Here is a 12,612-nt window from a genome sequence, read left to right on the forward strand (position 1 = left end):
GATACATTTTCCTTCTACTTTAATATCTCTCACCTTCTGAGCTGCATTTTCCGGTGAAACAGCGCCCCCCAGCGATAAATAGGAGGCATGGCTGTTTCAAACCACAGCTGGCCCTGAAGCACAGGTGAGATTGCTGCAGCTGCTGTCAGGTATGTACTTGATCCATGCTCCCCCAAGTAGGAAAGAAGAATCCCTGAGCCTGAACCCTCGCTCACTGCAACCAGCACCGAGGATGGGTGGCGGCTGTGGATATAAGCCACCGCCTGAAAATGAAAGACATCCAAGATGCCATCAGTGTCGGTTAAAGGTAAAAAAGCATTGAATCACTTTGGTGCAGATTGAAACAGAACGATAACTATTTGAATGATTTCCTTATGTTTCCCAGATATTTAGTTCAGACATTCATGGTCCCCAAATTATGAATTCTAATGTTGATCCCGGGGCCCTGAGGTCGTCAAAGCACAGTTTTTCCAATACTTTGTTTTACGATTGAAAACTATCCCATCAGCCTCATCTGCACTTATGTTTAGCTATAATTAGCAAAGGTTAGCATGCCAACACACTAAAATGAGATTGTGTATGATTAATTATACATTAATCTGTTGATTATTTTTCCAAATGATTTACTGAAATAACAAAAACTAAATAAATAGTGAATGTTAATCGCAATTTCCCAGAATACAAAGTGGCATCTTTAAGTTGCTTAATTTGTCCAACCAACTGTCCAGTGCCCAAAGGTATCAATTTACAATGATATAAAACAGAAAAGATCAGTGGATCATCACACCTGAAAAAATGGGGTAAGCCTGGCAAATACTGGACCGTTAATGTCCATTAATTAATTAGCTAACTGTTTCAACACATAAACATACACCATAAAAATACTTTCCCAAAAACATTACATGCTAAAACACATTTTCTTTCTATACCTGCTCAAGATCAGCTGGGTCTCCAAACTCAGTCAGTCGTGCTGTGGTCAGGGGGCATCCCGCTGTGCCTCGAGGGTGAAACACCACCACATAAAAGCCCTGACGCACGGCCTGGTGGCACAGCGCCTTTAAGTGGGGGGTCATCCCTCCCCAGGACTGAGGGATGAGGAGGAGGACAGGCGGCGTCGAGGTGAAGTAGCCCAGCGCCTTTCCCCCTGAGTGATACTCCTTCCTCCCCTCCCACCTCTTTCTCCCAACCGCCTCACCCACTCCCGTCCCCACAGCCCAGTCCACAGCTACGATTCCCCCGTCCCTCAGTAACAGATTATCTCTAGAGAACTGTATCGTGTCTCCATGTTGTCCCCACAGCAGGCTGGACAGAGTCTGGAGGTGGGGGTCTCCCCTGGGCCACGGGGCCAATCTCGGCTTGGCCAGAGAGCCACAGTGCCGGAGCAGATATTTGGCCAGCGCAGTGGGTTTGCAGATGAACCTGGGTTCTGCAGCCCTGACAGTCAGTCTTGTCCAACATCCTGCTCTGGGCCAGCGCAGAGCCAGACACAGCAGGAAAAGTAACAGGGATGGGAGAAAACACAAGAAACAGTCCCATACAAATACCGCCATTGGCGAATACAAGAGATCCTAGTTCAGCCTCAAATCTGATGTTTTCTCTGGGACGTTTCGCTGTGATGTCGGCAGTAACCTTTGCCCTCCATGTTTGACAAACTCCTGCCTTGTAGCTTCATGCATGAGCGTGACGGTCCAGCCTGATCAGTTGACTGACGTTCTCAGTAGTCATCTCGTTTCTCCACTTTGTTACAAAGAGTAAAGAGAAGTCTTCAGTGATTGCCAAAGAAATATAAAAAAGTGAACTTGAGGATAGACAGGGTAAATTGCTGTCTCTCAGACCCCCCCCCCACTCACTCTTTCTCCTCCCTCCATAAATCATTTACTGCAAACACAAGCTCTGATAGAAACTGAGCAAACACAGGCCATATCCAGTGATTTCAGAAAGTATACAGACCCCTTAATTAGTTTCACATTTTTATTTTCATGTTGCAGCCTTATGCTAAAATATAGTAAAAGAGAATATATAATAATATCAATCTACACTTGATATCCCATAATGACGAGGTGAAAACAGAATTTTTGAAATTTTTGCAAATTTATTGAAAAGGAAAAATATTATATATCTGTATATATAAATACCTGATCTACAACTTGACCGGAGTCCACTTGTGGTCAGTTCAACTGATTGTTTGACCTTTCCTGTGGCTCTGTTTAAAAAATCTGGAAATAATTATAGAAGTATTTTAAATTGTAAAGATGCACTAGTAGCCTGGAATGGGAGTATTGTCCTCTATCAGTCATTTTATTGTACTGTAGCACACACTGTACCATCCTCTGCTGTCAGGTACTTTAACAGGTTTCTAGTACAACCTATTCATGAGAAATGAAAATGAAAGAATTCAAACAGACGCAGCAGAGAGGTGTGTGGTTTTAACGGACCAGACAATCTGGATGTTGTCTGTCTGCATTTTTGTATGTGGTTAGTGCCTGAACGTTTCTGTTTTGCCCTCAGCCCCTATAATGTCATCATGAGGGATATGAAGATGTTGGTCAAACAACATACAAACTACTATTACTTTTATCACTTTCTCCCACACAGAGGATTCTGAGTAAACACATGCACAAACCAAAGGGAAAAATATGTATTTGCAGATTCAGGAATTCTTTTTCATTTAGTAGCTGAGTTCACATTAAAAAGGGTAAAAAGTAGGGTAAAATTCAGGAATCCCATGTGGCCGTACAAATGTTCTGAAAGACAGGCAAACACACACACAAATAAATGGGAAAAATAGATTAAAAACTAATTGCATACATTTCCTCTGCAGCTATTGTTAGGAAAAACTTTGACCCATCAAAATCTGCTACAATGATTTAAAAAAAAAAAAAGGCTATGTCAAGTAAATAAGCCTGTTATGTCAAGATCATAGATTAACTCTTATGATCATTATGAGAATAACAGTATGAGGCATATGCTTTTATAGTAACAAGCCATTTGAGGTGGACCTACATTTTCTAGTAGAAAACACTGAGGACAAAAAAATGACAATGTATGTCTTTACAATGTATTGTTCTGAACATTTACAAATCATAACCTTGATGTTGCTATGCAAGACGACTGGTCAAACTAGTGCAGCAGAGTTATAACTCCACCCAAGACGTGGAGCATTATTATAAATTAAGTTGTTACAATAGGTTGTAGTATGAGACCACATCACGACCTAAGGTACAGTAGTTCTATTTGACGATTATTGTTAATGTTAAAATAAAAGTACAATTTAAAATAAATCAGACTTTTAGATTTTAATATCATTTTTCATATAAATCAATACCTATTTAATGTAATGACGTACCATGTTACACAAAGTATAATCATTTAAAAAACCATTATCATTATCATTATTATTGTTGTTGTTGTTATTATTATTATTTAGCACCAAAACAATTTATTCACTGGTCTTGTATTTGGTTGTTTGTTTTGCTTATACATGCTTATGCAATTCTCATACAGGTGCAAATAACAAGGGCTACCATTTAGGTATTTACCAAAACCAACCAAAGCCAAATCAATTTTGAGTTTGATTTGTCATCTGAATATGAACATTGGAGTGCAATCAGTCAAGTTTATAAGTTTCACTTTCATTTGAGCACTGTCAGGTGTCTGTCTGTCTGTCCGTCCGTCCGTCCGTCCGTGGGTAAATCTTATCACTGCGATAGCCATGCAAGATACAGTCACAAAACTATGCAAGACAACTGGTCAAACTAGTGCAGCAGAGTTATAACTCCACCCAACACGTGGAGCATTATTATAAATTAAGTTGTTACAATAGGTTGTAGTATGAGACCACATCACGACCTAAGGTACAGTGGTTCTATTTGACGATTATTGTTAATGTTAAAAGAAAAGTACAATTTGAAAGAAATCAGACTTTTAGATTTTAATATCATTTTTCATATAAATCAATACCTATTTAATGTAATGACGTACTATGTTACACAAAGTATAATCATTTAAAACCCATTATCATTATTATTATTATTGTTGTTATTGTTATTTTATAGCACCAAAACAATTTATTCTGTCTGTCTGTGGGGAAATCTTATCACTGCGATAGCCATGCAAGATACAGTCACAAAACTCTACAGGTGTGTAGTTTAGATCAAAATCAACTACCCATGTAATACTGTAGTATGTTTTGACTCATGAGTACTCAGTACCCATGTAATACTATAGTATAATACTGTACCCATGAGTCAGACCATCAACATGTTGATGAGCGTTGTAGGAAGTGTGATCCCACAGCAAGACGGTCTGATAAACTTGTTGACTGTTGGCGTTGTTGCCACCTGACACTACCTGGGTAAGAACGGACCTTTATGATAGCGTTTGCCTCATGTTAGGTCACTTACGATAAACAGTAATATAAGCTCTGTTTTTTATTCTTTTCCTCATGTCTATCCCACAGGTGGTGCAGTGATGTCTGGGTTGGCTGTGGTGTGTCTCCTGCTTCTGCAGACTGGAGCTCATGCATTTGATATATTTGGAGGAGAATCTCTGAACCATCAGGAGATCACTGAGAGAGCGCTCTTAAATACCACTGTGCAGGTGTGCCGTGCCCTGGCCCTGGCTGAAGGCAAAGACTTCACTTTTCCTGTAAGAATTCAATTCAACCAAATTAAATTGGGTTAAAGAGGGATTTTTTTCCACTGTAATATTAATACAATTAATGTGATTTCAGTCTGCAAAAAAAATGTGTTTGTGTGTGTGTGTGTGTGTGTGGTGTGTGTGTGTGTGTGTGTGTGTGTGTGTGTAGCCACAGCCGTTTACCGCTGAGTCTGTTGCTGCTGCATGTGCATCAAAATCATCCAAGAGCTTCCGCCGAGCCATCAGGTTAATCAAATACACGAATGTAGGAGTAGACTTATTTACTTTCTACAGTGCTAGCTTTCACTTTGACAATGAAGAATTCATTGAGGGAAGGGAAATCATCACAAAAGGATTGTCAGCTGTGAAGGCCAACAACAAGGAAAATAACTTCTTGACATCGAGAATAAGATTGGGAATAATATTACACCCTTTACAGGTACTCTCTTTTAATGGTTATGTTTCCATAACAGTTATTTTATGAATCAAGAAATAAATGTAACTACAAGGCTGCTAATTGATGTAAAGTTATATTTGTGTTAAAATATAAGTTGATATTGCTTGTTATAACTAATGAATTTGTCTTACTTTCTTTTTCTGTAGGATTTCTACAGTCACAGTAACTGGGTGGAACTGGGAAACGAGCGTCCAAACTCCAATCTGATCAAATCAGGCACCAGCATTGGGAACATAGCAGGTAAAAGGATCATATAATGTCAGTGTGTGTTTGGATGTCTTAACAAAAGAAGAATGCACATGATGCTCATTATCACCATGATCATTTTAGCTACGTGATTGTACTTACACTACCCTTCAAAAATGTACATATTGTCCTCTTGCACTGTACGCTGCTTTCTCTTAATACTGTATATATCTGCACTCATTATACTGCTATTCATTGGTCTTTGTGTTTCTTCTTAAAATGATGTACATATTTACTTTACACTGTTGGCTTTATGTGGTCAGATGTGCAACTGCATTTCGTTGTTCTGATGCTTACTGTGTCCAACAACCATCAAGTTGAATATAAACTAATCAACAGATAAAAGCAGAGAGACATGTCGCAACTGTGATGGAGACGACTGCACTAACAACATTTTGGAGGATATCCTAGACGAAAAGATACTTACCTCGGGATATTTTGATTTTGTACCTGTTTTCTCCACAAAGCCTAAAGGTAAATGTTTTCATATTAATTTGTAGTTGTTTTTATTACTGAATTAAGCATTCTTTTAAATAAACTGGGCCGTAGTCTTCTATCCTGATCAGAATCTTATGCCCTGTTTTTGTTTAATATAACATAATGGGCCCCAAGACAGCCATAATTCCACATTTTTAGCAATACACCAAATGACATACACACATACTTGGCAAAAAAACAACACATATTTACACAGAACAATGTTACTGTAAATTAAGATATGTGTGGTATTCTCTGCAGAAGAGACGTGTAAATCTGTATGTAGCATTTTGTTCTTATTTCTAACTGTAAACAGGAAAATGCAGCCATGGAGGAGGAATTGATCAAACAAGTAAGATTGAGCCTAAAGGTGGGATCAACAAGGACAAGTTTAATTCCAGTCATGGACATCTCCATGCTGAAGCAGCAAGAGTGGCAATAGCTGCAACCGGTGAGCTACTGGAGGACGTTCGAGGGGCTGCTGGTGACAGACCATTCCTCCAGTATGAGACCCATCCTGCATCTTTCAGTTACAGTTACTGTATGTACTATAATGAGGTGAATTACAAAGTTTTTTAGTTTTTTATTTAACTCTGACTTCTCTCATCCTTCAGGATGATGGGAATAATCAAAGGTAAACCTCTCTGTTTTGTGATTGACACCACGGGGAGCATGGCTGATGACATTGCGACAGTGAGGCTTGTCACTTCCTCTATAATCAACAGTAAAGTGGGAACAGATGAGGAGCCTTCACTTTACATTCTTGTACCGTTCAATGATCCAGGTAGGATTTCAATTCCCCATGAGATTTTACAATATTTTGTATTTTATTTTTCCTCTGAAGTAAAGTGATGTTTGTGTTGTTGAGTTTATTAGTTTACTTCCTGTTTTTCTGCTAAACACAAAACCAATCAGTTGACTTTTGCTGTATTTGCTGTATTCTTGTTGTTCCAGCAATAAGTGAGAACACAAGATGAAGAATCAAAACATGTTTTTTTTCTCCTGTCTCCACCTGAATCGCAGATTTTGGACCACTGATAAAGACTACAGACCCAGAAGTTTTCAAGAATGCTATTAATTCACTATCAGCACTTGATGGAGGAGATTTTCCAGAAATGAGTCTCTCAGGACTTCAGGTGCTGTAATGTGTTTGAGACTTATTGAAAATCTCTTGGTCATATGAAAAAAGTTTGATTTACACTATTCCTCATGTCCTGTCTCCCTGATACAGCTGGCTTTAACTGGTGCTCCCTCAAATTCTGAGATCTTCCTCTTCACTGATGCACCTGCCAAAGACGTTCACCTGAGAAGCACAGTGATCGCACTCATAGAGCGGACCCAAACAGTGGCGAGTGGTTTCGTGTGTTTAAAACATTCACAGGCCTCTGACAAAGACAGATAAGAAATAGACATTCACAGATTAACTGCAAATGCTGATGCGCTGGTTACTTGTCATGTGACATATTATGTTAGCTAGATATCTAACGTTGGCATTTATCTTATTGTAGATTTGACTGTCCTTTAAAATGACATTGTATGGAGTTATTGGGAACATTTTTTCATTATGTATGAAAAAAATAACAAAGATTATAGATATTTTTGTTTATGATAAACTTAATGCCCCTGTGAATGGGCTTTTTGTCTGACATTCTCAGTCACATGTTTTCTTCTCAGGTGAACTTCATGATTACTGGCACTGTGTTTGGTCGTCGAAGACGGAGTGATAACAACCAACAACAACAGCTCAGTCGGATGGGGAGTTCAGCTGCACAGCTGTACAGAGACCTGGCTCAGGCTTCAGGAGGTCAGGCTATTGAAGTCACTAAAAGTGAGCTGCTCGAGGCTACCAACATCATAACAGATTCCTCCAGCTCCTCTCTGGTATTAACAAAATGCTCACACTGGCATCACCACTGACTAAATAAAGAAAAAATCAGGTGTGTCACCAGTTTCATTTAATCTCGTAGGTAACTCTGCTACAGGCGGCCAGGAGCCCAGGGAAGGCCGAAAATTTCACTTTCACAGTTGACGAGTCAGTAAGAAACCTCACAATTTACATCACTGGGAGCTCTGTCGACTTTACTCTCATCAGTCCCGCAGGTGATGTGTCATTGTTGATAGTTAAAACAATGAACTTGGTTGAACTCTTGGCCCATTAACCAGTGTGCTTCGTTTCTTGTTGTTTCTTAGGTGTTTCTCAGAACAGTGCTAACATGACAGGATCATTGATCATTACATCCCAGTTGGTGGGAAACTTCCGGACTCTGCGGCTAAACACACAAGTGGGACTGTGGGAAATTAAAATGGTGTCAACAAATCCGTACACTCTGAAGGTTGTAGGTGAGGCCTCCGTGATTATATGGTTAAATCACATAATAAATAATAATAATAAAAAATACTTTATATTTTATTATTATTCCAGGTATAACTTTCCTTTACCTTGAATAGCTGCTTTATCCAAATCACTGTTTTTTCCTTGCAATTTTTTATTTGCAGGTGAGAGTTCCATTGACTTCCTGTTTGACTTTTTGGAGGTGTCGCAAGGCCCATTTGGAGGTTTTGGTCTCTTAGAAAATCGTCCCAGAGCTGGTAAAGACCCAGAAATTTGTGATATGCCAAAATAATTTGATCAATTTAGACATACTGTACTTGAATTGATTTTTTCTTTTTCCTGCAGGTGTCAACGGTAGCCTGAGTGTGACAATAACCGGGAGTGACTCCGCCATACTGACAGAAGTCATCTTAGTTGAATCATCGGGGGCAGGGAAGGTTAATGGCAGTGTGGAGGCTCAGGTTGGAGGAGACTTCTTAGTTCAGTTTGACAGGATACCATCAGTTGAGTTTGTGGTGCTCATAAAGGGGCAGAACAGCAATGCTTCCTCCAGAGCTTCAACAGTGTCCTTCCAAAGGCAGTCATCCACCAGTATCAGGGCTTCTTCTGTCACTGTTACGGCTGTAAGTAAAAAAGCATCTATCTAAAACCTATGATTGCTTTTTAAAATAGGCTGAACTTTGAATTTTACAACTGATACTGACTATTGTCCATTTTCCTTCATTTTTAGGCTGATTCAGACAGTATCTTGGTTCCAGGAATACCACTTTCTGTTCCCTTCTCTGTGGTGACAAGTGGTGCAGGAGGAAATTTCAGCATCCAAGCTACAAATGACCAAGGTTTTATGTCAACTTTCCCATCCAGTTTATCCCTGGAAACTGGACGCAGTGCTAATGGTACAGTGAACCTCACAGCACCTTCTAACACGTCATCTGGTACTGATGTCACCTTGACCATTGAGGCTAACGCACCGGGGGGCAATGATACCAACTATGTCGTACTGCGTTTCACTGTCCTCCGCACGGTAACTCTGCATTAGAGGAAGAAAAGCACATTTCAATAAACATTCAGGCAGCAAATGATCATTTTAGCTCAATGAATCTCTTCATCATAGTGTTCACTGGTTGAATCGCTGATGTAAAACTAGTTGACTTTATCGACTTTTTCTTCTCCTCATAGGTGACTGATTTCACTCTGCCAGTGTGTAAGCTGCTCAGCAAACAGTCCAACTGCTCTGCAAACTGCAGTGTGTCGATGTGGGAGCTCTCTGTTCAGGTGACTGATGGGCCTGAGGGGACGGGCGTCGACCGCATCAGCCTCAGACAAGGCAACGGGACCATGAACACCAGCCTGGCCGCTGACAACGAGAACGTAACATTGGTGTCCTACAGCGCGTCCTGCTGCTCACCTGATGTGGAGCTGCTGGTTGTGGATCGGGTGGGTAATGTAGGCTCCTGTTTCTACACTGTCCGGACAACGGCCGACAACAGCACGCAACCTGCGAACATCACTACAACCACCAGCTCACCACTTCCTACAGCAGTTCCTGTTGTGTCTTTGTCTACCAGAACTGTTCAGTCTTTTCTTCTTTGCCTTAGCACCACGGTTCTAGGTCTCGGTTTATCATCCGAAATGGGGATCAACTGAGTCTTTACATGTTATATTTTCGGTTGATCATTAAACGGTGGTGGGACAAATAAGACTGGGAAACACTGGTGAGGGGAATGTTTCAGCTTTTGAAAACAACTGCATCAACTGCTGTCCACTCAGTTGCCAGGTTAATTAGCGACACATACTATAACTAATGCAGACTAATACAACAGCCCTGCAATAAATCGATAGATTCAAAATCCTAAAGATATTCAATTAAGAAGCTAGCAGCTGGGAATGCTTGACATTTTTATTTCATGACCAGTACAATGGTATATTACTTGTAATAGGGGTGTAATGATTCTCCAAATCAACGGTTCGAGCTCGATCTTTGAGCCACTATTCAGTTCATACCTTCAGTTGATACCAAAAAAAACACATTGTTGACATGAATGTGCCTGGGGGTCTGCAAAATCAGCGTTATTATCCATCTTCAGCGGACTAGCCTAACTTTTACCGCAGGTATGATCACTCGATCATGATTCGACCAAAATAGGTTCTAACTTTAAATAAAATAATACATTTGTGATTTATGTGTTTTATAGTGTTAATTGTGAAATGAAAAATTAGTTTTTTTGTTGTCTTGGTTTCAGAATCATTACACTCCTAACTCGTACCATGGAACAACTGAATATACCATCTATTCCCACCATTATATCATGGCAGTTAAAAAAATTCCATTGAAGCCGTTATACTGGGATGTGTTCCTAATATTCTGTCTACCCTTGTTGATATAAATGGATTTAAGTAGTTCAACCTAATAACCTGGAAACTGCAATATTAACTACATGTGCGACATGCATTCATGCACATTTGAAAGCTTAATGTGGTTGTGTGTGATATGATGAAGACCTAGGGCCACGTGAACATGTCAGTTCACTTATGATACTTCAATCAGGGATCATTCATTCATATTATGGGTAATGCTGCTGAGCATTGTGCAATGATATTGTTAATTGAGTGATTACATTTATTTGATCATTTAAAAATGATATCTACATCTCAGGGTTGCTTCTATAGCACATGATTTAAAAAGAAAAACATAACATTAAACAAAAACAAAGAGGACACAATAAAGCTGAAAAAAAGTTATGACTGCTGTGGTTCTTTTAGGTGTATAATGACAGTTTAAAGGTGACCAACTGGTAACAAATCAATACCATTCAATAAACCTGTCTGCATTTGTAATGAATACCTGCCGGTCCAGCTTTAATCTTAGACATTCAGCGACAAGTGATTATTCACGCTATATAAATTAAACATCATCATTGGTTGTTAAAAATGAAAGAACTACATATGAAGAAGGACGCAAACACTAGTCCAAACGTGAACTGTTCTGCCGTTCCACATGGAAGCAGCAGAGAACAGAAGTGATTTCTTCCTGAACCTAACATGGACAAAATGATCAGCGCTTTATCTAGTGGAGGAAGAATGAGCATCCCTGACTCATACATCACCATAAATAATCCTCGTCCCCCATCAGACATGCAGGAACACAAAGACCTATTTGTATTCCACCACTTTGATGTTTCAAACTCATTGTTCAGTTCATTTCCCTTGTCCATACGTTCAGATACACATACACATTTGCTTCCGGGTCACTGTGGTTATCATGTTGAGCAGAGAGGACAGTCTGACGTGGTGTACTGTAACTCTGTACAGGTGTGGTCGCTGTAACGTGCCGACGGATGAGGAGCAGCCTCCCACTTGACTCTACTGGTAAGTATGGTTTGGTGTACACAGAATGGAAGGTTTGTGTTGTGTCACTTATGTTAGAATTAATCTAAAGCTTCTTCAATCCACTGTAGATGTGGTGGCTTTAACATGTCCAGCAACCATCTATAACTAGGAGCTGTTGGACATTTTGGTAAATATGCTTTTGTCTGTGGTAAGTTACATGAGAAGATGAAGATGATTACTCTGATATCTATCTGTTAAATACAGCCAGCAGCTGGTTAGCTTATCTAAACTTAAAGACTGGAAACAGCTCTGTTCAGTAACCAAATAAGTGTGTTTAAACTGTTCAAATGAACTAATTAACATAACTTGTTTGTACATGCAAAACCAAGGTGTTTCATGTTCCAGTCCAAGTTGTCATCAGAATCTTTGCGGGTGGTGTCTCACATCACTGAAATGTTGACACACTGGAAATTGTTTTTGATTGTTCAGCAAAGCAAGTTGAATCATAAGATAGTAGCCTGTTGGACCAGTGTGGTGACAAAGAATTTTATCAGTCACGTTTCTGCCGTATGCATCACAAGCATCAGATGCTGTCGGTCTACCTGTGGTTACAGAGGAGAGGAGTGAAAGCGAAATAGTCACAGTCTTGCAGGTGTACTAACACAGACACAGACACTGTGCAGAGCTCTGTGGTTTGTGTCTCTCAACATTACCTTTAAAGGAGCAGCAGAGTTATTTTTAACTGCCTAATCTGTATCTGTAGAGTGTCTGCTTCGATTAGTGTCGGTGTGTGCCTGTGTTTTACTTTAAAAAGGAAAATGTCATCCAAAAGAAATGCCAACAACCAGCAGCTTTCATATCGGTCACTCCCACACAGAAAATGCAGAGTAGGCTACATCTGTGTACGCAGCAAAGACCAACCTTACTGGAAAAGAGACATTTGCAAATAAATCAATTATATTTGGTGGAGAATTGTGAAATTCAAAATGTTTAACTCTCACTGTGTCTGAGTTTCATTGTGTTTGGTTTTATGCCTCTGTGCTGGTGACAGCCGCAGGCGTTCTGTTTTCTGGTTGTCCGTTCATCCGTTCATCCGTCCATCCCATTCTCTGAACACGATCTCTTAATAACG

General features: G+C 39.8%; 2 protein-coding genes across 2 annotated transcripts in view; one reads left to right on the forward strand and one right to left on the reverse strand.

The window, feature by feature from the left end:
• The window catches only part of LOC130182222 (protein ABHD15), a 5,011-nt gene extending 3,218 nt beyond the window's left edge, over positions 1–1,793 (reverse strand). Inside the window, exons 1-2 of the mRNA XM_056396962.1 lie at positions 930–1,793; positions 34–263 (exon numbers count right to left, since the gene is read on the reverse strand). Coding sequence (XP_056252937.1) covers positions 34–263; positions 930–1,550 — 851 coding nt within the window. The 5' untranslated portion in view covers positions 1,551–1,793. The remainder of the gene's footprint in view (positions 1–33; positions 264–929) is intronic.
• Positions 1,794–3,809: 2,016 nt separating this feature from the next.
• LOC130182448 (von Willebrand factor A domain-containing protein 7-like) lies at positions 3,810–10,890 on the forward strand. The gene is made up of 16 exons (XM_056397402.1): positions 3,810–3,854; positions 4,460–4,647; positions 4,808–5,077; positions 5,242–5,335; positions 5,681–5,815; positions 6,135–6,321; positions 6,433–6,602; positions 6,842–6,954; positions 7,050–7,166; positions 7,493–7,699; positions 7,786–7,918; positions 8,009–8,158; positions 8,315–8,407; positions 8,496–8,773; positions 8,881–9,174; positions 9,330–10,890. Exons 2-16 carry the CDS (start codon positions 4,471–4,473, stop codon positions 9,795–9,797), a joined length of 2,886 nt encoding a protein of 961 aa, XP_056253377.1. The 5' UTR covers positions 3,810–3,854; positions 4,460–4,470; the 3' UTR covers positions 9,798–10,890.
• Positions 10,891–12,612: the final 1,722 nt, after the last annotated feature.

The sequence above is a fragment of the Seriola aureovittata genome, chromosome 15 (assembly GCF_021018895.1).
Source record: "Seriola aureovittata isolate HTS-2021-v1 ecotype China chromosome 15, ASM2101889v1, whole genome shotgun sequence".
NCBI classification, from domain to species: Eukaryota; Metazoa; Chordata; class Actinopteri; order Carangiformes; family Carangidae; genus Seriola; species Seriola aureovittata.